The 26,522-nt window shown below is 40.5% G+C and overlaps 1 protein-coding gene across 2 annotated transcripts in view; it reads left to right on the forward strand.

Annotated features, from left to right (window-relative positions):
• Window positions 1-26,522, forward strand: part of STK32B (serine/threonine kinase 32B) — a 259,946-nt gene that overhangs the window by 191,698 nt on the left and 41,726 nt on the right. The window contains exons 6-7 of one of the 2 annotated variants that reach the window (XM_084627287.1): window positions 2,985-3,074; window positions 24,816-24,919. In XM_084627287.1, coding sequence (XP_084483413.1) covers window positions 2,985-3,074; window positions 24,816-24,919 — 194 coding nt within the window. The remainder of the gene's footprint in view (window positions 1-2,984; window positions 3,075-24,815; window positions 24,920-26,522) is intronic. The other variant, XM_084627288.1, reaches the window with a different exon arrangement.

Genomic DNA, 26,522 nt, shown 5'->3' on the forward strand with positions numbered 1-26,522 from the left:
AAAGAAATAATGAGGCTATTATTCTACAGCAATCCATGTAGTTTTTCATTCTACTGTGCATTTTGAAGTGCTTATATCTGTTGCCATTAGCACCACAAGATTGGCAAGCTGGTTGTACGAAGTATGATTATCTTTTTCAATAAGGCATTTCCCATAGTCTTTATCTACCAGAAATGAACTGGCTAGGTGTGGTGCTGGGTACCAGAACTCAGAGCAACTCATTCACTACACACCCAATGAATGCAGGGTTCCTACAGACAACAGCCTCCTTCACTATACAACTCGGATTCAGCCCCAGAGCGAAGTCCATCCTGTGCACTGAATGAGATAGGGGTTCTGTGGAAAAAATAGTGCGTAATCATGTAATTAAAGACTGTCCCATAATTCATACACAAGGAGGCTGAATTAAAGTTGTACATGTAACCTTAATTCTGGCATTTTCCTAACTTCTCAATGCTTGACTTTGCAACCTTAACATTAATAACATGTAGTTTTTATTTGTGTGTAATCTTATACAAGCTCTTTGGGACAGGGACCATTACTTTTCTGTTTGTACAGTACCTAGCACAATGGAACTCGGATCCACAACTGGGGCCCCAAGGCACTACTATAATACAAATCAATAATACATCAATCTTCTTTTTATACTGTGCACATTACCCAAAGCATCTGAGCACCTGACCAGCCATGGCCTGTTGGGAGCTTACGCCCTACGATAGCTGGGGAAAAAATGCTAAACAACATTGGAAAACTGCACAGCTACAGATTATCCAAGTTACATGGGGATTTCAGTGCTCAATTCCAATTAATTTAAATAGAAGCTCTGAAAATTTCAGCCGTAGTTCTACCCTTGGTAACTGATAAGGTATCATGCTTTGAAACAGTCACTGGACCATCAGGCTAGATCATATGCTATTTGACAAACACACTAGAATGCTTTCAGCATCACACACATCTGGGGGCAGTCTGCAACTGAATACTGTTGTGGATTCAATGGTTAGGGCCTTTAATTTTGCACTGACAAGGAAAATTTTCTTTATAAAAGAAAATTAATATGAAGCTTTAAGTTGAGTCCTAACATAATTCATTTGTGTTTTATTCTATTCAATTAAGTAGATAGCAATATTAGAAATCTAGTACTATACAGGAATGAAAGTGGTGATAACTTTGGTAACAGGTTACTCTACAGTGACTGGTTTCAGAGTAGCAGCCGTGTTAGTCTGTATCCGCAAAAAGAAAAGGAGTACTTGTGGCACCGTAGAGACTAACAAATTTATTTGAGCATAAGCTTTCATGAGCTACAGCTCACTTCATCGGTTGCATACAGTGGAAAATACAGTGGGGAGATTTTATATACACAGAGAACATGAAACAATGGGTGTTACCATGCAGACTGTAACAAGAGTGATCAGGTAAGGTGAGCTATTACCAGCAGGAGAGCGGGGGGGACGGACGGGGGGACGATGACCTTTTGTAGTGATAATCAAGGTGGGCCATTTCCAGCAGTTGACTAGAACAGTAGGGGGGGAAATAAACAAGGGGAAATAGTTTTACTTTGTGTAATGACACATCCACTTCCAGTCTTTCTTCGACCCTGAGTTAATTGTATCCAGTTTGCAAATTAATTCCAATTCATCAGTCTCTCGTTGGAGTCTGTTTTTGAAGTTTTTTTGTTGAAGAATTGCAACTTTTAGGTCTGTAATCGAGTGACCAGAGAGATTGAAGTGTTCTCTGACTGGTTTTTGAATGTTATAATTCTTTCAATGAAGTCACACAAATGAGGGTCATTCTTGTCAGTTGCCAGCTTGTGCAGATCAAGGAGTGACTGGTTCACATTCTTTTCCAGGTGCAAGGCACACCCCATCACATAGGGTTTCTGGGAGTGTAGAACTGTGTTCTGTGTGTGTCAATCCAGCCTGGCAGCCAACTACAGTGCTGTCATCCTCATTTGCTCTCTCATGGTTTTAACACCAAAAATCCATTACAAAGTTAGCATTCCCTACTTCCTCCGTTCCCACAGCTACATGTTAACTGTGCTTCCTGGCTTGTTCTCCCTCCATTTTGTCTGCCCCAGCATGGTGCATGACACCAGTAGTCAACAGGCATGTCCACACAGTCTGCTGGGGCACACAAGGTAGGAGCCAAGGCATCAGCCAGATGAACAGGACTGAGTCAGCCACAGCCTGCAGTGATTTGTCCTACTGAAAAACTTAATGGTGGCAGGCTTGGACCATCCAACTCAATTCATTATGTTCAAATCAGAATGGTGAGTGAGAGTATGAGAGCACCTGCCTACTTCCGCTACATACCCTTTGTCCTACACCCTGCTGTCAAATAACTGGTCATTTGGTGCCTGTCTGCTGACTTCACATGCACTCCTGCCAGTCTGAGTCTTATGGTTACTGAATCAGAAACAAATGGAATTTTCTTGTATAGCCTCTTTCTTCCTGGCTTCCTCCCTGCCTGGGGAGACTCAGAAAAGGACCAGGATGGAGGGGTCACTATAATCTGAAGAGAACCTGAAGGTAGACAGGTGCCACAAATACATGAAGGTGTTGGGGAGGGGACTGGTTATAGGTGGGAGAGGTACCCATATATCTCCACATAGCCCCCACAAAACCTAGGGCTGTTCCTGAACAAAAGCTACTGCCCCTGAAAAAATGTTGTCAGTAGCAGCCATGGTAGAAGCAGGAACAGGGGTACCACTAAATGGAGCTCAGCACTGGGAACCATTCCACAAACAAGAGAGTGGAGCCCTCTGATACCTAAAGAGCAGCACAAGGGTTGATTCCACCATTTGGGTGGCAACAGTTGCATTCCATTATTTTCCAGCTACCTGGGCAGACCATTTAGTTTTTATTAAGAGGCACAAATCTTCCATTTCATTTCTTCGTATTAGCATCTAAATATCAATGAAGCAGGGAGGATTCATGTGCATATGCATGTCTTAAGTTCTATTTATACTTTGTTTCGTTTAATTTCAGGGCATGTTCACATCACTGACTTTAACATAGCGACTATAGTCAAAGGATCAGAAAAAGCTTCCTCTATGGCTGGCACTAAGCCCTATATGGGTAAGTTTTAAAGACCATTGTAAAAATACATACAGCATATTTCAGTGAAGTGTGTCTAAACAAGGATGTTCTGGTGTGCATGTATGATAACTCTAAGCAACTTGTTACTTGTGCTTTAGTGCGACTGGAAATGCATTAAGGATGCAGAAATAGAGGACGAGTACAGTTTTGCAAAACTTTTACTCAGCAGTGGCTTTGGTTCAAACCAACGTCTCATTTCATCTGAATCCCCCGAGTTTGAAGATATGGATAAATGACTAGTTTTGTTCCTGTTTCCACCATTTGGGAATATCAGCTTTAAACACTTTAAGCACATGCTCATGTGCTTAACGAGTTGGGGCCTTACTGAATATCTCATGAGCGTGACAGCCCCAGCCCCAGAGCACCGTGAGGGTGGGTGTTGTGGCCACAGCATCCCCGGCCCCGAAGCGGTGGGAGGGCGGGTGGCGCAGCCTCAGGGAGACTGGAGTCGCTGCCAAACGGAGCGGGAAGCAGGAAGGGAGAGTCGGGGGGGGGGGGCAGAACGGGGGCGGAACCATGCCTGGCTGTTTGGGGAGGCACAGTGTCTCCCAGGCTATTATACTTGCTGCCCATGCTGCTGGTGACCTTTTAAAAAACCCTCTTCTGGTGAGAATGAGGTGGGAGGGATGAGAAACAAGCTGCAGCAGGGTTAAGGCAGCAGGGAGAAAAGGTCTTCCTAGGTGGAAGGCTGTTCTTCTCCCCTTAGGGGAAATAATCAAGTTAACTTCTGTTTGGGGAAGGGTTGGCAACCAGAAGCCAGTGTAATAAGGCATCGCCCCAGGGATGGGGCAGGGAACTGTATTTCTTTTGTATTGTGAGTTTAGGGTTTTTTTGCTTAAGAGAAGTACTCATGCATAACCTGAGATCCACCTTGTAAATATTTAAAAATAAACCAAAGTGAAGAATTAAAAACCTCCAGAGTAGGACTGATTGACTCCAGGCCACAACCACCAGAGGGAGAATTTCAAAACAATCTGAGTAACCATTCAGATTTTAGTGCACTCACAAGAGTTATGTTTAAACCTTTTAAAATTGTGGGGATGGAATTCCTCTAGCTGTTTTTCTATATTGATGGATGCACAGTATAAAAAAATGTACACTTTCTTAAATACTGTTTTTAATTTGGGTCCTCCAAAGATTTAGTGGGTGCCATGCACTACCTTGATTGAAAACTTGATTGAGACTATTGTGAGCCACACCACATCAGTAGTTTGATCTCAAGCTCTGAGGGGAAAAAAAGCCCAAAACAAACACACACAAAAAAACCCTGCAACTATATCTTATATCTCCAGAACACTGGTGGGCAACCTGAGGCCTATGGGCCACACGCGGCCCATCAGGGTAATCCGCAGGCAGGCCGTCAGACAGTTAGTTTACATTTTCACAGCTGGCTGCAGGTCCCAGTGGCTGCGGTTTGCCATTCCCGGCCAATGGGAGGTGTGGGAAGCGGCACGGGCCGCAGGGACTTGCTGGCCGCCGCTTCCAGCAGGTCCTATTGGCTGGGACTGGTGAACTACAGCCACTGGGAGCTGCGGCCAGCCGCGCAAATGTAAACAAACTGTCTGGCGACCAGCCAGTGGATTACCCTGGTGGGCCATGTGTGGCCCACAGGCCACAGGTTGCCCACCACAGCTCCAGCACCTGTGCCTCAAATGACTCCAAGTTTGGGTCACTAACTCCACACTGCAACCTCTTAAGGCACATCAACTTTCAAAGAAATACATCTAAGCATGTCAATTTTAGAGGATTTAGAAAGGTCCGTCTTTAAATAGATGTTATGAAGCAACCTTAACTTATAGTGAGGCTGCCATGCCACTATAATGCACAAATTATTGTTACTTAAATTCTTCACCAAGACTCCTGAATACTGGAGATCCTTCAGCGGCCTCAGATAAATGAAAAATAGAGGGGAGAGGGGGTTAGTGATTTAAATGTAAAAATAAATAAAACAATAACTGTCAAATCTTCTTTTATATTTAATTAGATGAATTTTATTATATCCTTTAAATTTTTAATCTTCAGTGGGCTGCAGAAATTTATATTGAAAATGCACAACTGTTATATAAGTGATCGGGGAAAGCTGGAGGTTTGGGTATTTGGTGAGTGGACAGGTGGGGTTTTAGCTTTGGTATGATGTGGCAGATTATCTGGGTGTGTGGAATAAAGAGATTGGCTGGCTGTTCAAATTACCTGCAGTGAATTGGTTAAAAATATTGATTCAGTCTGTCTGCACACTCAGGCAGATCCCACTTCCTGAGTTCATACTTGGTTCATGTTTGGAAGTGTTTCTTCACGTAAGAGCTAGAAACATAACTTTGGATTCTGCAAGACAATTCTGCAGTAAAGGATGAGTACACAAGGCTCTGCTGTGATTTTATTGACTACATACTGCTACTCTAGGGGCCAGCGTGTGCATTTAAACCAGTGGCCTGCACTAGCCACCCTCTCCTGGAATTTCCAAGAATGCAGGAGGAGCAACATATGCTCCTCCCTATAGTTGGCACAATCCATAGACCAGTGCAGGAGGAAGCAAAATGCCTCTCAATCCCCCTCTAGGGCAGCTAGTGATGCTAGCGAGGAGCATTTCTTGTACTCAGTAATGTATGTGGTAATACAAATAAATAATAATAATAACGGCTGCAATTATGGTTAGAGCCTACTTCATATACCCTTCCTCCTTGTGCCCAGGTCAGGGACTGGCCACACCAGTATCTAAAGAGATTCTTCCTAAATCTCTTAATTACCCCATTCCCTTATCATTCTGCCTCCTCGTCTTTGATTTAACATTAAGATAAATAGCTTTGGTATCCTCTCTCTTTTCTATTCCTTTCAGAATTTAGTTCAATTACACAGCATAGAGTCTGATTCCTCCCTCTTCCCGACCCCCCACCCAAAAAACAAAACAAAACACCAGAAAAACCTCAGTACAAAAGAAATGGCAAAATAGAAATGCTATCTAGCCCTTTAACTAGAGATTATCAAGCCCCTCCATCATTCTGCTTTCTTTCTACTGTATCTTCCCCTACTGTACCAAAATACAGCAAAAGCCACAAGTTCAAAGCCTTCTCCACTCTGCCTGTCAGAGGAGTTTCAAGCCTTGGATTCATTTGTAAATGTGAGAAAGAATTTTTTGCATAGCCAGCAGGGCTTTTTGAACTGTTAAAATTATCTGTTTCAGTGTGAGAAGTGAGGAGTGTGGATGCTCTACAGATTATGATGTGCATCGAGGCTTCAAAAAAACACCACTATGACAGACAGGGCCTGATCCTGATCTCACTTGTCCTGGTTTTGCCTTTGTAACTTCACTGAGTTTACTTGATTTACTCCTGATTTATGTGGGTTAAGTCAGAGGAAAATCAGACCCTTAGCAAAATGCTAACAATTAATTGCAACGTTGGTATCAAAGTTTTGGTTTTTATTTATGCTAGTTATTTGAATCAACAATATTTTCTAAAAAGTTTGCAGGCTCTGCCACAGACTTTCTATATACTTTTGGGCAAGTCACTTACACCAGGTCTAAAGTAGGAGAAGAGCCCATGCTTTAAAACATGTTGGGGAACATGCTTTAACCTAATTTTAAACAGGACTTTGCACCTAATATAGACAGGGTAAGTTGTGTTTTAAAAATGTGTTAGTTGGTTGTGGTCAATACTGGTTGAGGTCAATGCACTTTAAAACACAGCCTATTTTCCCAGTCTAGACATTGCCTTAGCATCTGATTCTGCACCATTATCTTAGTACAACTTCATGCGATGGTTTCAGAATCTGGCCCTAAACTTCTCTATGCCTGTTTCCTTATCTATAAAATAAGTGCCTTCTTATTCACTGGAGCAGATCCCAAGGAGCACACTGCACCTCTGCTTCAGGGATTGCCCTGACTATGTACCAATTCATTTAAAAAAACAAATAAACGTTTTTGTTCATAAAGCCATGTTAGATTGAAACTTTAGCTACTTTAGACAGTCTCTCCCTGCATTTTACCCCAGTAGCTGATGTTTTCAATTGATCTTCATGCATAGACACAAGTAAAACACATTGCAATTGTAACCCCCATTTAAAGTTTGCCATTTCCTGGAACACTTTACTGAGCCTCTAGGGGGTCCTACCCTGTGGACTACAATAATAATGGCTCCCGGAGCCCTCTGACACCATTTCCCTGCATGCTTGGAGTCAGAGATGGGGACAAAATGGGCTAGAAACTTCTGCTGAGGCCAACAGGGATTGAGCAGTTTGCCGGGCCAATGATGAGCTGGGGCTTCTCAGCCCCTCAGTGGGATGGGATTGCCTGACTCAGACAGAGAGAAGAGACTAATTTTAGTTGCAGGTACAGTTTAGCGCTTTGAGTTTTGTGCTGAGAAGAAAGCAGAATAGCTCAGGGAGTCTCTGATTAACTCCCCTCCCCACCAAGGGAATCTTTTAACTACAGTGGGGTCTAATGCATGGGTCAGGCAGTTCCAGCCCTGTGGAGATCAGTGTCCAGAGCGCTCCCAAGAAATATATATTAGAAATCATGTTTCTCACCTACTGCTCAGTTTTTGAAAGATTTAGTTCCAAATCTCCTACATCAGCTGTAGCTTGAGGGTGCTGATTGGAAAAACAATCACTACAATTTTTTATTGTCAGAACACCTCCGAAAACGGATAGGCTTGCAGGCTGTCATGCCCCTCTTCTCTGGCAATCACTGGAGGAGGTCACTTCATATGTCAGGTCTTTTATTTAGTGGCTGGCTTTTGACAGGCATATCTGCTACCAACAACTAACTGAAATGTTTTAGTGACATGGGTCACATCAAACCTGCAGTGTGCGTATCTGTGAGGAGAATAAGAGTGTGATGATCCTTACTGGAGAGATTTTACTTCTTGTAAGGTCACTATCCCAAGTCCACAGCTGGAATATGACTTTCATTTTTACTTCCTTCGGGTGATTACTTGGTCCTGAGTGTGCTTAAAAAGTTTTGGTATTTCATGAAGGAAGATACTGTGTAACTGCTAGGCATTTCCAGCGTCAACAGAGCTTTCTTAGCAACAAGAGAAGGTCTTGGACCAAATTTTTAAAGAGAAAGGAGTTAAGGACATAGAGGTAAATGGTAATTGGGATAAAGTACAAAATGGTGTTACAAAAGGTAGATCATACCAGCCCAATCAGATCTCTTTTTTAAAAAGATAACTGATTTTTTAGACAAAGGAAATGCAGCAGATCTCATCTACCTGGACTTCAGTAAGGCATTTGATACAGTTCTATGTGGGAAATTATTAGTTAAATTGGAGAAGATGGGAATTAATATGAGAATTGAAAGGTAGATGAGGAACTGGTTAAAGGAGACACTACCATGGGTCATACTGAAAAGTGAACTGTCAGGCTGGACGGACATTACTAGTGGAGTTCCTCAGGGACTGATTTTAAGACCAATCTTATTTAACATTTTCCTTAATGACCTTGGCACAAAAAGTGGGAGTGTGCTAATAAAATTTGCGGATGACGCAAAGTTGGAAGGTATTGCCAATACAGAGGAGGACCAGAATATCATACAAGAAGATCTGGACAACCTTGAAAACTGGAGTAATAAAAATGGGATGAAATTTAATAGTGTGAAATGCAAAGTCATGCACTAGGGACTAACCAGAAGAATTTTTGCTATAAGCTGGGGGTTGGAAGCAACAGAGGAGGAGAAAGACCTAGGTGTAATAGTTGATCACAGGATGACTATGAACTGTCAATGTGATGTGGTTGTGAAAAAGACTAATGCAGTCCTAGGATGCATCAGAAGAGCTAATTCCAATAGAGACAGGGAAGTGTTAGTACCATTATACAAGGCACTGGTGGGACCTCATCTGGAATACTAGGTGCAATTCTTGTCTCCCATGTTTAAACAAGATGAGAATTCAAACTGGAACAGGTGCAGGGAAAGGTTAATAGGATGATCAGAGCAATGGAAAACCAACCTTATGAGAGGAGACTCAAGGAGCTTGTCTTGTTTAGCCTAACCAAATGAAGGCTGAGGGGAGATATGATTGCTCTCTATAAATACATCAGAGGGATAAATACCAGGGAAGAAAAGGAGTTAGTTAAGTGCCAATGTTGACACAAGAACAAATGAATATCAAATATGCTCAACATCCTGAGATGGGACACTATATGGAAAGGGCTCTGAGTTACAATAGAGAATTCTTTCCCAGGTGTCTAGCTGGTGAGTCTTGCTGACATGCTCAGAGTCAAACTGATTGCCATATTTGCAATCAGGATGGAATTTTCCCCAAGGTCAGATTGGTAGAGATCCTGGGGGGCAGGTTTTCACCTTTCTCTGCAGCATGAGGTACAGGTCACTTGCATGTTTGAACTAGAGTAAATGGTGGATTCTCTGTAACTTGAAGTCTTTAAACCATGATCTGAGGACTTCAGTAACTCAGCCAGAGGGAAGGGGTCTATTACAGGAGTGGGTGAGGTTCTGTGACCTGCATTGTGCAGGAGATCAGACTAGATGATCACAATTGTCCCTTCTGGCTTTAAAGTCGATGAATCTACGAGTTATTAACTGTACAAAGTGGGCCTCAGATATGGGTTGTCGTCAACATTTTACTACATAAAATATCAAATCCTATTATAGGGCATGCCTGTTCATAATATTGATGCGATGTCCCTCCAATATGTTTAGTTAATTTTTAAAAGTATTAAAATGTGTGAATTATCTTAATTCTATATATCATTTTATTTATTTTTCATAAACATTAACATTATTCGAGTCCTACAAATCTCTATTTAGTGACTGAACTATAACTCTGTTTTGTTTGGCAGAGTTTCTACACGTATATGTTCGTTACATCGTCCATTACAGTTTGTAGAGGATAGTTCAGTTCCCACATAGAGGTTTCCTATTGTTTTCTCTTCTGTTTCAGTTATCTGAATAATGCAGCCTGGCTTCATTTAATATCAAACTAATGAAATAACTTTCAGGACTCAAATCCACCTAACAAATTACAGAGCCAATAAAATCTACAGTACATTACCTGAAAAAGTCATAACTACATCTAGCTACCTTGCATGCTGGTTATCTCTGATTTCCACAGCTCATTTTAGAGGTCATTGTCCCACTGAATTATGACTGTTCAATTGACAATGTTAGAGAAATTTGGATTTACAAGGAGTCCTATTCAACATTTAATATACATTGAGTCCGGTATATATTAATAGTGCATAGAAGTACTATCAGAGGCAGAAGAAAGCTAGTTAATGTTCTGAAATCAACCTTAAACCTCACAGGTAAAGCAAAAATATCATGTAGGGCTGAATTCTATTGTGATGTAATGACATTGGGTGAAGTGTAGAACACTGGGTGTGAATGTGGTGTGGGATTTTTAAAAAACACTCAGCACTGGCCTAATTCTGCTCTCACTGAAACTAATGAGAGGTTTTGGCATTTGCTGCTTTGGGAACTAATTTGGGCCAATGTTTCAGCACTTTTGGAAATCCCACCCTTAGCCTATAACATTTAATGGTTTGACTGCTGATCTATCAGTGCTTTTTGGAATGCAAGAAAAAGTCATGATTCCTGCAAGAGCAAGTTAACTTCTGAGTGCTCATCTTCATAAGGGATTAAGCAAGAGCTCCAATGGGGGTGGGCAGGCAAATAATAATGCCCTTCTATAGATAAGTCACATAAACCTATCTGGGGAACACTATGGTGTAGTGGAGTAAACATTGAACTGCGGGTAGGGTACTTGGGTCTAATTCTGGTTCTTCCACTAACTTCTTGTGTGACTTTATGCAAATCAGTTAACCTGGCCAAGTTTCAGTTTCTCCACATATAAACTGGGGGCAATGAAATTTGCCTGCCCCAGAGGAATATTGTGAGGCAATAGCAAACTAATATTTCTGAAATAACAAACTAAAGATTATAATGTTACATAAACCCAATATTATTAACACCAGTCAGTGGCATAGATGGGAATAGAATATGGAAGCTCCTGGGTCCGAGCCTTATACTCAATCTATTAGCTCATAATAATGCAAATGATTAATGCAAATGACATTAATGCAAATGATTGCTCAAATATCTTACTAGAAAAGATGTGACAGTTTAACTGCAATGAGACCTTTGAGAACACAAAATAAGAAGGACACTTAGTTATGGATACATTTCATATTCATTAGCCTGAGACGGTTATATATTCATTCCAAATGTATAGGACCAACATTGTGTGTTAGACATCAGCATAATGCTGCCTTATTGAAGCTGGTCTAGTGATTACACACACACACACACACACACACACACACACAGAGTTACATTCAGAACTTAAGTTGTTTAGTGGGCCATATTTAAGAATAGACGCAAGAGAGGCTGTATAACTACATGGAAGATTAGTAAGGTGCTAAAGGATCAGTGTATGTATTCAGCTAATGTAATCTAATAAATATTTGCTCTGATGTAATCATATTAAAGTATGAGGTTTAAAAACTACTGAGGCATATTAACTACTGAAGGTGTGAATAAAGAAACATTACCCTTCTAAAACAGCCCTTAACCAATCACTAGAAATTACCAGTATGTTCAGACTTGAAGTACCATTTTACCATGTACCACGCACATTTAAGACAGAAAATATCATATTGCCCCTCTATAAATCCATGGCACGACCACAACTTGAATACTCCATGCATATGTGGTCGCCCCATTTCAAAAAAGATATACACTAGGTAAAGGTTCAGTAAAGGGTAACAAAAATGATTAGGGTGTGGAACAACTTCTGTATGAGCATAGATGAATAAGACTGGGACTTTTCAGTTTGGAAAAGAGATGACGAAGGGGTGGTATGATAGAGTCTATAAAATCATAACTGGTATGGAGAAAGTAAATAAGGAAATGTTTATTCCTTCTCATAACACAGGAACTAGGGGCCACTAAATTAAATTAATAGGCAACAGGTTTAAAACAAACAAAAGGAAGGGTGGTGTTTTTTTTTCACACAATGCAGTCAACCTGTGGAACTCTTTGCCAGACGATGTTGTGAAGGCCAAGACTATAACAGGGTTCAAAAAAGAACTAGATAAATTCATGGAGGACAGGCCCATTGATAGCTATTAGCCAGGATGGGTGGGGATGGGGTACCTAGCCTCTGTTTGCCAGAAGCTGGGAATGGGCAACGAGGATGGATGACTTGATTACCTGTTCTGTTCATTCCCTCTCAGGCACCTGGCATTAGCCACTGTCAGAAGACAGGATACTGGGCTAGATTGACCTTTGTTCTGACCCAGTATGGCCATTCCTATGTTCTTATTTCAGCTTTCACATATATTAATAGAACTCAACCAGAAACTTAGTCATTATAATTTAGATTTTTGCTCTTTAGTAAAAAGGAAAAGTGATGCTGGTTACCTTGATTGTGGAGCAGATGTTGACAGTCATAGTTTGTACTAATGGGTCTCTGCATGACTCCATAGACTAATTTGGGAAGAACAACATTTGTGGCATTGGCCACAGAGCCATTTGCCTAGTTGCCGGGCTGCACGTTGTTTCTGTGCCAGACACTTTGCTTCCAGCTGCTCCAAAGTCTCAAAGTCTTCTCAAAGTCTCAGACACCTGCCCTTACGGTGCAATATGATCAATGCCAGTTGCTCAACAGTCAAATCAGAAATGTTTGTTTTGCACAGATTTTGTTTCAGGGTGTCTTTGAAGCCCTCCAAGCTCCCGAGCTTAATTCAGAATGAAGACTTGTTTTGATAGGCTGGTCTCAGGCATTCAAACTACGTGACCAATCCATCTCAATTGGGTGCAGATCAAATGAGCTGAGCCTTGATGCCGACTAAGCCAACTTTCTTCAGGACTTCACTGTTGGAAACCTGGTCCTGCCATTTGATGCCCAGCAATTGTCACAGTTGTTGCCAATCGAAATTGTCACTTTTTAATGTGTTGTTGTTAACATATCCATGTTTCACACCCATAGAGCAATGTTGTGAGGACAACAGCATTATAGACTTTGATTTTGTCTGTATATAGATTCTATGTTGCTTCCAGATTTGGGGAATCTGGGAAATCCCCTACCGGCCCCATTTCTACCATCCCACCATGTGGAGAAGGGGCTGCACTTATGGGAGGCAAAAGGGAAAAGTAAATTCTGTGCAATAGGAGGCGAACTGCTACTTACTGTTCAAACAAGTTGATATTTACATTTCCAGTGGAGGGGAAAAGTTGTTTTCTTTCATTTCATTTTTTAAACTGCTACTCTTCTAAATAGGAAATTAATTGCTACCCCTCTGATTTAATTCCTGCTTTCTATTTAAACCTCAGTTGGCAGAAGTACTAACCTTCTCTGAGATTTTTTTTTTTTTAATGAGAAGTGAAAATTGATATTGGAATGCCTCTGTGCAAATGCTGAGAAAGCTGTTAGCATTTCCTCTGAGCATGTACAAAAGTACAAATCTGGAGATTTCAGAAACCAAGTTCCATTTGTCCTTTTCATTGAAACGACTGTATTAACAAGGTGTTTAAGCATTTGTCTAATTTGAAACAAGAGTAGCCCCAATGACTTCAATCGACTTAGTTAGGCATGTGCTTAAATACCTTGTTGAATTGGGCCTAAAGGCCAGATATACAAAGGGATTTAGGTGCTGAAAGATACAGAGGAGCATCTAGTTTATTTTATAAAAGTGCCTAAGCAAGTTAGGCACCTAATTCCAGTTGTTATATGGTGAAGAATGCCTTTTGAATTTTAGATAATAGTTGAAAAAATATACTCTTTTAGATATGCATTTTATAAAAATAGTGACTGCTTTCTCAGACCCAATCAAAAAAGCATGGTGTGAAAATCCTGGCCCTGATTGATGTCAGCGGGAGTTTTGCCATTGACTTTGATGGGACCAGGATTTCACCCATTGTGAGTAATTCTACCTGCTTGAGCTGTAGCACCAGTTAAGTAACAAACACTGTAACCCAGAATGCAGTTCCCTTTGTCTCCTTTGCCCGCTCCCATCTGGGAATTGAATGTTGAAATATGGCAGGAACCTGTCATTCAGAAGAGCCTTTGAGTGTTCTAGTGGAAATTGTTTTTGATTTGGCCTAACTATAGGACTTTGGAAATGGCACTTTGTGTGTGGGCAGTAAAGATAATATGAATATTAGTCTTTTTAGATCATGTTTGGCATGAAGTCTGCTGCACTGCATATATGCAGCACATGAGCCCTGTCTCATCCTTTGCACACAGTGTAAGTACATCAGCATTACATACTTCTTGAAGTGTATGCACTAGCCCAGTGCAAAAGTGTGTATGTGGTAGGATGACAGTTTCATAATGTGTGCTTTTGAGGGCCCTATCCAGTTCCCACTGAAATCAGTAGGAATCTTTTTAGTCACTGCAATGTATTCACCTGCTTATCTCCACTGCTCCTTCTCCCACAGAGAAGATGGGGGCCAAGTCATTGTCCCTTCATGACAGTTTAGCAAAGAATGGACCAGAGTTTCACCTTTTTCTGTTGTGGCCAAGGGGAGAGGACAATCAGATTTATCTGCTTGCTGGCAAACAGAGCACAAATCAGCACTGCAGCAGAAATCCATGGTGTGGGAGCTGCCCCACATCCTAGTCATTCTGGGCTCCAGCAGGAGGATGGCTTTGGAGACAAGGGTGGATCTGTGGAGGTCAGATCAGTGCTTCCATTGCCCAGATTTTGAGGTCCATTGGTGCCCCAAGGATCAGTCTTCAACTGCAATGTGTCTCCTTTACCACCAATATGGCCACACTAGAAATGGAGTAGTCTCTCTATTAGATGTGTTCTTCTAATGCTGTTTTGTTAAAATGAGGAGGAAGGCCGTGTGCTTTCAAATATATTGATTTGTTTTGTCCTCACCCTATGCTTTTGGTTTGATTGATAGAACATAGTGTCATTGTAATCCTGACAAAACTATTAATTATGCTGGGAAGCTCCAATCCACACCTATGATTGTTTCACAACTTTCTACACCGAGGGCCAGATTTACAAAGGTATTTAGGCACCTAACTCCCATTGAAATCAATGGAAATTAGGTGTCCAACCTGTGTAGGTGTTTTGAAAATCCCACTAGGAACCTATGTGCATCTTTGGGCACCTAAATACCTTTGAAGATCTGGCCCCATCTCTCTTTGATCAGACTGTGATTGTGGCTCTGAATTAACAATCTTCTACTACACAATGTAGATTATCTTGCTATTTATCATGGCCCGATGAAGAGACTTTGATTCATAGAAGCATGTCTTTTGTTGGACTAATTAATAAGTTATCTCTCGCAACTCTGTATTTTATGTACTTAAAGGCATTTCTATAACACTCATCGCCATAGCAACTGAGGAAGTTACATTGTAATTTGCTGTCTCCCATGGCTGCAATTTAGGCTTCCATTCTTCTCCATTGATTAGTCTAATGCACTAGTAGGGCATTTTTTGAGGATTATAATTCAATGAACTCCCCTATTTTAGCATGTTAAAATTAACCATAGACCATTTGGCTCAATGCCAGAGAGTATGCATGTTTGTTTGTATTTTGCTATTTAATTGGTAAATACTCACAAGTGCATGGTCCTTGCCAACATACAGAAAAGACACATTCCCTACCCCTACGAGCTTTGGCCCTGATCCTTCAAAGACTTCCACATGTGCTTAACTTTACTCACTCAATGGGAATACTCCCAGTGCATAAAGTTAAGTACATTTTTGCAGGGTTAATGCCTACAATTTAGATGCAGACTTTTATATGACACAGAAAGTATTTATCCTGGAATCCATTTGTTATTTATTTGAATTACCTTATCTATCTAGGTTCTCATGCAGCCTCCATCGCTGTGGTATATGAGTGCCATTGAATGAGCAGAGTGTGCTGCTGTTTTTATATGCTATGAACCTAAATGATTTCCATCGCACACAGTGGTATGCAGATTTCTCACTTTTTCACTGATGCTCACCCGCTGGAGATAATGTTGAGAGACGACACCACCACCAGTCTGGTTGTCTAATATACCACGGCATTAATTCTTTAGCAATAACCTTGTGTGTACAAATTCAGACTCCCTCACCTGTTAAATAATAGGCCATATTATAACTATGATTTTAAAAAATATATTTTCAATTTATTGTAGCAATGATAACCTCAGTACAGGACATTTCAGAGGAATGAATGACCAGCTTGGGTTAGTAGCACTCAGCTGCATCTGAGGCCATCAACTCTGACCAACCAGTAATTAATCTTCAGGATTTGCCTTGCACTGCTATCATTATTGCTTACACGTATTGCAAACCAGGAGATGCATTAGAAGAAAATAAAGGTCACTTGAAAAGGTCTGCACTGCATCTTCTCCCCCCCCCTTCACTGATTTTATACATTTCTAACCTGCCCCATTAGAGAACACAATAATGCTTCTCTGTGTGAAAAATCTCTGCTATAAGCCTCCCAAAGCTTCCCTAATCAACACCTGTCAGTTTCAAAAGCAGCACCGGACAGGCACACCAGAGCCTCTTCAATTAGGTTCTTACTGAACGAATGAAACTAAAACAGTTCATCAAAAAAGAAATCTCCTTTCCTGTTGACAACTGGGATTCCTCCCAGAGGCATGTCAAGGCCCTGATTTCATAATGCTGTCCGATAGTGCCCACTGGTGTGATCAGAAAGGTAATCTATCAAGGAAGGTAATAGTTATTCTCTGTTTGGGCCAGTCACTCTTGAAAGCAACAAACCTCAAGTCGATTAATTTGTCGTGTTCAACATTTTCAAACCTGGGTACCTAAAGTGACTCTCCTAAACTCATATTTAAGCACCTAATTAAAAATGATCTGATTTTCAAAAGTGCTAAGCACTTACATTTTGGCCATTGAGTTCAACTTTTCTTCAGGTGCCTAACTTCAGGCAACCTCAGTTTAACTATGGGCAATGTTTTGGCCTATGTGTAGTGTCTTTTACAAAAACTGCTTCTGGTTAAATAAAGTTTTATGTGATCATAGAAAAGTGAGTACAATGTTGTTTGCAATTATATTTATATTCCTTTTATTGCTTGTGCAAGGTAATGTTGGATACTGAGGACTTGTCACAAGTAGGGAGCAGAATTATCAGTAGATTAAGTAAAAATTCAAGTCAGCTTTGTCATTTTCTACAACATACCTATAACCATGAACTGCATCACTGTTGTTCTGCCAAAGTATAGATCATTTGGCTGCTATGACAACTGCAGAGCAGAAGACTATCTATGAATTAATTTGTCAGAAATGATCTATTTCACAAAATGTACTTGAAGCTCAAAGTACACAATTAAAATGAATAATGGTGAGCATGGAGCACTGATGTGGCTAGATTAAGGTAATTTGAAGTTAGCCATGTCTAGCAATGTTTGACAGACCCATCAGAATGAATGCAGTAACCTGAAGGAAACATGCTTTACAGTTTTTATGCTTAATTATAGTTATTACCTGTTCTCCAAATATGATTTCACTCTAAAGCAAAACATGCAATGGGATAATCGATCATAAAATGCTATACTGAGAGATCTGGATGCAGAGATGGGAGGGTAATTAACCATTGGAACAATTTACCAGTGGTGGTTGTGGATTCTCCATCACTGAAAATTTTAAAACTAAGATTGGATATTTTTCTAAAAGCTTTGGTGTCCTTCAAACAGTAATTATGTTGGGGAAGTTCTATGGCCTTTGTTATACAGGAGGTCAGACTAGATTATCAAAATGATCCTGTCTGGCCTTAGAATCTATGAAGATCTTCAATGATTCAGCATTGTAGATCTTTGAATGCCAAAAGATATTTTAAGATTTACAAAAATCTTAACATATAGAACTCTGGAAAAGGAGATGGTATATTATTTTATTTATTAGTTCATTTAAAAAGAAAATGTATTGGAGACCCTTGAATACATTCAAACAGACTCTGTTTACACCCGAACAGGTTCATTTTGTGTCAGTTTTCAAGAAAGCAAACGAGCATAAAACAGAGTTAGATTAAAAGTATGTTAAGAGAAAAAGCGTAGAGGTGGATGAGAAAGAAATTAAGATTTATAACTCAGAGAGCCTTTGCAGTTAAAAGTGTGAGTTTGTTTATTATTAAACCTGCCAGTAAATCATCTTTGATCTCACTTACCTTGTTAAAGTTGGCACAGGTGTCGTAACATGGGACATGGACTCTTCTCTATCCTGTTCTGATTTATGACCTCTGTAGGCTTTCAGTTTCATTCAGTATTGTGTGGAATAGGGTTTGACCATAAGCAATAACACCGCTGGGGTGTGCACAGTGAAATTCCTTTTTATCTAGGCCAAAAGTTGTCTGGTCCCTGAGATCTTCATGTTCAACAGTGTCCACCTTTTTGGGTGCCTGTGTCTTTGAGTGCCCAGTTTAGGGTCTTATTTCCAGAAGTCCTTAACACCTGCAGTTTTAATTGAGTTCAACCGTCAAAAGGACGAGTAAAACTACTATCCTGGCTAATGCACAGTAAGTAGATGTAAAGGTATGGAGATCGGAAGGCAGAATATGCTGATTGAGAATGTGACAAAAATTAAATCCCTTGGATTCAATGGGAGCTGCAGATACTCACAACCTCTGAAAATCAGGTTTTTGTTTTAATTCTGTGTGGCTTCTGCTTCTACAAACTAACAAGACTGTTGTGCCTCATCAAATAGTCAGCAAATGATCACTTGTTCTTATACTACTAAATGAACCTGTTGCCTCCTTCCTGTCACTTGAATGAGTGGGAAAGTATCTAACCAGTGGAGCGCGCTATATTACCAGGTCCAGTACCCAGAAAGCTCATAATCACAGGTACAGCCAAAAAAAAAAAAAAAAAAAAAAAAAAGAAGAAGCATCTCCTGAAGTCAGAGGGGACCAGTTCAGGAGAGAGGTAGGGACTGGAGGTCCAGCCTGGGAGCTGGCTGTGTAAATGCTGTTGCAGGTACAGTGTCAGCAGTAACTACAGCAGGAGGAAATAGGCAGCCACCTGCAAGGAGGAGGGTGGTATGGCGTGGTTCCAGGGAGACCCTTACCTTCCTCACCCTTTTCTGGATGGCTCTTAGGGGTTGAGTTAGGGACTGTTGGTTTGAACTTTATTATCACTGTTGAAGTCCTTATGCCTAGGGCCATTTGTACCCTTTATTTTTTCCAGCCCTAGTAAAATAGTCCTCTGTTACTTGCTTGAAATGTGTGTTTATGGGAACTCACCAAGAACTGGAGTCTGTAGAGCCTAGTGCCTGCAGCAGCACTTCATCTCTCCTCTGTGAGGTTGTAGTCCCCAGAGCTCATGGTACCAGACATCTGGAAGGAGCTAGTGAAGCATTTAACCTCACAGTAAGAGTTATGCTTGCTACCACACAAAACCCCATTGACTTCAATGCAATGATGTATGTTAGTAAGATCAGGCCCAGTGATTTTAACTTAATATCTTGCTGAAGAGCATTGGTGGGTGGATTTCACTGGGACCAGGCAGAAGTGGAATTTTCCCTCTTACCTGGGGTCTTTCAATTCACACTGTAGAACCACACTGGTTATGTTACTGGGGGATTTCCACAGCCCTGGCATCAGAGCTGGATTTGACCTTTACTCTTAATAGCGCTGGATAATTGTTTTACATATTTCAATAAATACAATGAGTAAAGTCAGTGGCAATTTTTAAAGCTCCCCTGCAAACTCTTTACTTGCTTTTATCCCAAACAGTTTTACTCAGAATTTGGCCTCCACAGAATAGAGTTACTCCTCGCTTAACGTTGTAGTTATGTTCCTGAAAAATGTGACTTTAAGCGAAACTATGTTAAGCAATTCCAATTTCCCCATAAGAATTAATGTAAATGGCAGGGGTTAGATTCCAGGGAAATTTTTTCGACAGACAAAAAACTATATATATACACACACACACAGTATAAGTTTTAAACAAACAATTTAATACTGTACACAGCAATGATGATTGAGAAGCTTGGTTGAGGTAGTGAAGTTTGCGAATACAGACTAACACGGCTGTTACTCTGAAAAGAGGATGGAGTGTTTCCTACGGAATGCCTTACTGCTAAATGATGAACTAGCATTCGACTGACCCCGAAGGGTTACCTTTGTTAATGTAGCCTCACACTCTACAAGGCAGCAGGAATGGAGGGAGGGGAGACAGCATGGCAGACAGAGACACACATCCTGTGTGTGGGAGAGAGATAGAGATGCACATTGCCCCTTTAAGTACACTGACTAAGTACATTGCCTTTAAAAAAGATCAGGAGGTTGAGACAGCAGCTGAGGCCAGCAAGCTGTCTCCATCCTGAGCCCTGTCCTGTCCCCACCTTGCTCTATATGGAGAAGGGGTAAGCAGGGGGCAGGAGTAGGGGGGAGGGGGACACCCTGACACTAGCACCCCTTATCCCCCCTCCCCTGCACAGCAAGCAGGAGGCTCCTGGGAGCAGCTCCAAGGCAGAGGGCAGGAGCAGCACATGGCAGTGGGGGGAGGGACAGCTGAACTGCCGCAATCGGTAGCCTGCTGGGCGGCTGCTGCACAGGGAGCTTAGGGGGGCGGGGAGCTGATACGGGGGCTGCCGGTCCACCCTGGTTCCAAGCCCCCACCAGCTTGCTCCACCGGGCTGCTCTTCCTGCAAGCACTGGACAAAGCAGGCGGCTGCCAAACAACCTTATAAGGGAGCATTGTGCAACTTTAAATGAGCATCCTCCCTAACTGATCCGCAACAAAACAACTTTAACCTGGATGACTTTAAGCGAGGAGTTACTGTAGTCTCTTTTCATTATTCCATACACCTCAATTCAAAGCTCTTCTAAGCTCATATGTAGGATCTGCCACTCCTTTTCAGGGAGGCATCCTCTTATGGGTCCAAAATTCAGCAAGAAGGCTGTTGTCAGGCCCTGAAGTGCACCACTATTGCCAAATCACAGAGCTTTGCAAAAAAGATCTGATGGTATCCTATGGACCTAAGATCCCAATTCAGAAAAGCACTTAGGCACATGCTTAATTTTAACTGCATTCGGAGACTTAAACACATTACTTTAAGCATATGCTTAAGTGCTTTGCTGAATCAGGGCCCAAGGGTGAAATCCTGGTGCCATGGAAGTTAATGGCAAAACTTCCATTGACTTCAGTAGGGCCATATAAGATACCACGTAACTTGCCATAATTGATGCAACACCTTAACTCATTCAGCCTCTTCTCATCTGGTAGAGCAAGTGCTTAAATCCTAAAACTGTCACTCAAGCTGTTGGACTACAGAGAGTTGCTCTGGAAGGAAAATAAATACCATTAAAGCAGAGAAAAGCTGCTTATCTGCTTTAGAAAACAGGAGCCTAAATGTTCATTTTCTGATCTGAGGACACTGTCACCAGCTTAAGGTGGGAAAACAGAGCACCTTTAAATAGACCTCAAAACCAAACAAACAGTTGGCTCAGTGCTGAAACTCGAAGCGCATCCTGCTGATTAGCCTAATTCGGGGATGAGGTGACATTGTTCACTGCAGCTCTCAGACACAACAAATAAAATAAAATAAATAAATAACCCAGGCACTGAATTAGAAAAACCCAGCTGTAGCGGTCTGGCAGTGCTACAACCCTCAGACACAACTCTAAACATTACATTAATGACGCACTTTCAACACTACCTCACAGAAATGAACCAGGACCCCCTCACCACATTGCAACAGTGGAGCTATGAATTAAATAGTGAGGGTCATGCTGCACCTTACAACAGAGTAATATGCCTATGTAGCAAGCAAGCTTTCTTCACTGACTTTCAACCCAATAATTGCTAAACTGTCCTAAAATATGAATGAGGGACAATTATGACTTGTGTGTGTGTAAGAAAAACAAGCTGTTATATTCCAGTTGTATATTTCATAAAGAACTGCTCTGTATGTAAGTATGGCTTAAGATGTAAATAATAGGTTTATGGACTTTCTGAATTCATCACTTAAGGGAGTTTTAATCTACGTCTCCAGGATGTCCCATGAAATGATCCAAAAGTCACATACTTCTCCATAAGGAACTCCTTTTATTTAGTTAAGGCAGATTCCCTAAATGAGATAGTCAGACCCCTGGCTGCCGCTCTGAACTAGTTGTGACTAGATTAGAGAATAGATCATTTACTGCCACACTAACATTAGTGTGTGATTGTAAGTGATGAGACGGTAATGTAGTGCATTAGTCTCAGTATCAGCTATGGAAGAACTCACCTGGTAATTGCAATCTAGCATCATGGTTCTGCTTGGCGTTACCATTGTTTAGAAAATACCCAAGGAATGTGGTGTTCTCACAGAGTTTACTGACATTATACTATGGAATAATTAGAAAAGCATGACTCCTTTTCATTTCATACCTTAGTTGTCTGTGGTTTTCAAAAGATTCTACAGATGTCTTATTTAGAGGATTTTTTTCTTACTAAAGTTAACTAATAATATATCTGATTTTGATAAGATCAAAGGCTTTCTTTTGTGGGCAAGCTATTTCTATGGCATTTATCACTTCATAAATAGTATATTTATCTCAAATCAGGTCAGATTTTGTATCAGTATCTGGATTTATATTTAATTTAAAAAATAATTAACTTAATTCCATCCTAATATAGAATTTTGGATGTATGATACATGAGTTTGAGATTTATTATGTCTTGTTTTATTTTCTAGATCGAATAAATAAAATAACCACTAAATTAACCCTCTGTGGAAATACAGTCAAAGTGACTCTTTGCATTTCAGTTTGTTCAACACAGAAATTGAAATCAGTTGGAGAACTTTGTGTTTCCCAAAATATTTAGTTACATTTCAACTCCTACAAATTTGGTTTACTCTAATTTATTTTAATTCACAAACCCAAACAATCCAGATAGAATTTGAAATATAAAATGGATGGCCTAGAAAAATCCTGATAAATGTTTTGCCTGGAAGATAACAACATGGATGATAAAGCCTCTCAGGATCTTTAACTGTGTGTTGAAACATATGAATTGCCACACTGGATCAGAGTCACGGTCCAGTTATTCCAATATGCGTTCTCTGACAGTGGCCATCAGCAGAAGCAGGTGCAGCAGCAGATGTTCCCCAGGAAGTTTTCATCTTAATCTTTAATTCTTAGAGATTGGTTTAAACTCTAAAGCAGGAGGTTTATATCCATTTCAATACTCCCTGAATGACTGATTCAGGGAATTGGCAAAGAATTATACAGCCTTTCACCTTTTGGTCACCAATTCCAATCCATCTCAAGTCAGTAGTGACCAAAAGTTGATTCTATGTGATGGGTGTCGAATGACCTAAGTGAAATGAGTCTGGTGGTCATAGTACGGTGGTTAAAGTTATTGTTGTTTCTACCAGTTGTCTGTATTCATAAGGGCAAATTCATTCCGGTGTTAAGAAAGCATTTACTCCATTAATTTAAGTTAAAATTAAATTTAATGTAATTGAGTCTGCTTACACTAGAGCTGAACTTGGCTCACGAAGATCATTTATTCATTTTATTTTTCCAGGCATTATATAGCAAACATATTTCATATATAGTTCCCCCACTTCAGCAATGTGCTTGCCTCTATGTATCTAGAAACATTTAATAAACAATGAATATATCTTTTCCCTGGATTCTTTTTAAAATCTAATGACGTTTTCAATGCACAATTAGGTATTTTCAAAATAACTGATAATATTTTGCCTTACGTACTCTCAGAGTACAGTAGGATATCTGCATTCTGAGCTAGGCATGTTACAATATATAGCTTCCCAATGGGGGTTGTTATAATATAATATATTTATGTATAGGGTAATGACTAGGAACTTAGAGAACTCTACTTTCAGGAAGTGTTTGAGGAAGGACTAAAGCTTGAATGTTGTGCACTCTTGACCATCTCTCTTTTTATGTTTGAACACCAAACAGTGCAGTTGGGCATGCAAAACCCCTTATTTCTAGTTAAACTGGGAACTTTTGAATACTGCGTACACTTTTGAATACTGTGTACAGATATGGTCCCCTCAACTCAAAAAAGATATACTGGCATTAGAAAAGGTTCAGAAAAGGGCAACTAAAATGATTAGGGGGTTGGAACGGGTCCCATATGAGGAGAGATTAAAGAGGCTAGGACTTTTCAGCTTGGAAAAGAGGAGACTAAGGGGGGTTATGATGGAGGTATATAAAATCATGAGTGGTGTGGAGAAAATGAATAAGGAAAAGTTATTTACTTGTTCCCATAATATAAGAACTAGGGGCCACCAAATTAAATTAATGGGCAACAGGTTTAAGACAAATAAAAGGAAGTTCTTCTTCACACAGCGCGCAGTCAACCTGTGGAACTCCTTGCCTGAGGAGATTGTGAAGGCTAGGACTATAACAGGGTTTAAAAGGGAACTGGATAAATTCATGGAGGTTAAGCTCATTAGTGGTTATTAGCCAGGATGGGTAAGGAATGGTGTCCTAGCCACTGTTTGTCAGAGGGTGGAGATGGATGGCAGGAGACAGATCACTTGATCATTACCTGTTAGGTTCACTCCCTCTGGGGCACCTGGCATTGGCCACTGTTGGTAGATAGGATAATGGGCTGGATGGACCTTTGGTCTGACTCAGTATGACCATTCTTATGTTCTTTTGTGCATCCCTGAAAACAATTCTGTGTATCTCTGCATGCATATTGGGTGATTACTTTCACCTAACTGCACACTTATTCATTTTTTTTCAAATGCAAATGTTATTAACAAGCTACCATTTAACCTTAAAATACAATGCACTTCATTAGATTTGATTTATTTGTTTTAGCTCCAGAAGTGTTCCAGGCCTTTATGGATGGAGGCCCAGGATATTCATACCCAGTAGACTGGTGGTCACTAGGAATTACAGCATATGAATTGCTGCAGGGTTGGGTAAGAGTGTTTGGTTTTGGTTTTATTTAAAGTATTGCCTGACAATAGTTGAAATGTTTGCAGAGTGTCTGACTCATTTTGCTTAACTTTCATGCCAAACTTTGGGTGAACATGACATGAGATTTGGGTTTCCAGTGCACTCTCCAACTGGGGGTAACTTCCCAGTTTTACATTTTGTTATGAAGCTTTCACCCAGCTCTAGTAATTATTTCATGGCAGTTCACCAAAAAAGGACGTAAATTGCATGATGTGTTCAAATGAAATATTTTTAAGGGCTACTTCTGCAGGCTTTGCTCATGGGACTGCTCACATAAGTAAGGGCAGCAGGATTGAGTCCCAGATACATGAGTGTACCAAATTGGAAGCAATTACAGCTTTTCAATATATAAGTTAGGCATTATGGGGTTCCATTATATTTTTGCTCTCTTGAGCAATATCTTAGAAGAGTTAATATAATATGCCAAGATGTTTGGACCAACCACAGGAGAGGCTTATCTGCCAGACCACTCATTACTTATCTAATCAATTATGTGAATGAGCTTGATGAAAAATCTTCCTAAGCATGGTTGAGTTTCACAGAAGATAATGAAAAATTCCATTCCACTTTGCTTCCAAGGGAATAAAACCTGATAGTGTTAAATATTTATTTACCATTCCCCGTGGAAGATAGAACTTTAAATAAGATATCTGTGCAGTTACTTGTAGCTTAAGCATTTTCATTTTATATTTCATTTCTTTTTTGGAGGCGGGGAGGGGGGAAGAATATTTTATAACTCCTTGCTGCATGGTGGTCACCATACATAGTAGATGTTCTTTAGAGAAGTCATAGTTACTATTTTTATTACAGAAACACCAAGAGGCCCCAGTAGAGATCAGCTACCCATCATGTCAGGCATGGTATAAACATGTAGTATAAAACAGTCCCTGACCTAAAGAATTCAAATTCTAATTAGAGAAGGCAGAGAAAGGATGGCATGTAAATTTTTAGCTCAAATGGTTACATGTCGGCAAAGTCATGCACAGGGTATCGTAATGGGAAGTGTCAGGCAGTCTTAATAAAAAGCACTGCTACCAGCTCTGCTTAGGATAAAAAACAATGAAATAACACCGTACTGCTTTAACAGCTGTCTGTTGGCAGAGGGGGTTCTCAGGAAGAGAACATTGTGATGGAGTGCACAACAGAGGATATAGACCTGGAGTCCCAGCCCTGATCACCAAGAGTTGCCAATTACTTTAATAATTATGTAGATTATGTAGGTATCTATTTGCCAAGCTCAGCACAATCTTCCCAGAATGATTTTCTCTGACTAGAGACAAAACAAGGCTGGAACGGAGGTTGAATTTCAAAACCATGTTAAAATAAAAACACCACCATCCATCTGATGACCCCGCCAGGCATTTCTGCCCTATTGAGCAGGGTTTGTTGCTTATGGAGCAGGCTGTCATTGTGGGGACAGATTAGTCCATGGCCTTGTCTAGAGTAGGGGAAAAGCGCTTTTTTTTCTAAATTGTAAACACCGTTTTTACTAGTCTAGACAAGGCCAAGCAGAGGAGCACAAAGCACAAAAGGAGGAGGAGTAGGGGTGAGTAAATGTATTCAACC

The sequence above is a fragment of the Lepidochelys olivacea genome (genome assembly GCF_965140295.1).
Source record: "Lepidochelys olivacea isolate rLepOli2 genome assembly, chromosome: 4".
Taxonomy (NCBI): Eukaryota; Metazoa; Chordata; order Testudines; family Cheloniidae; genus Lepidochelys; species Lepidochelys olivacea.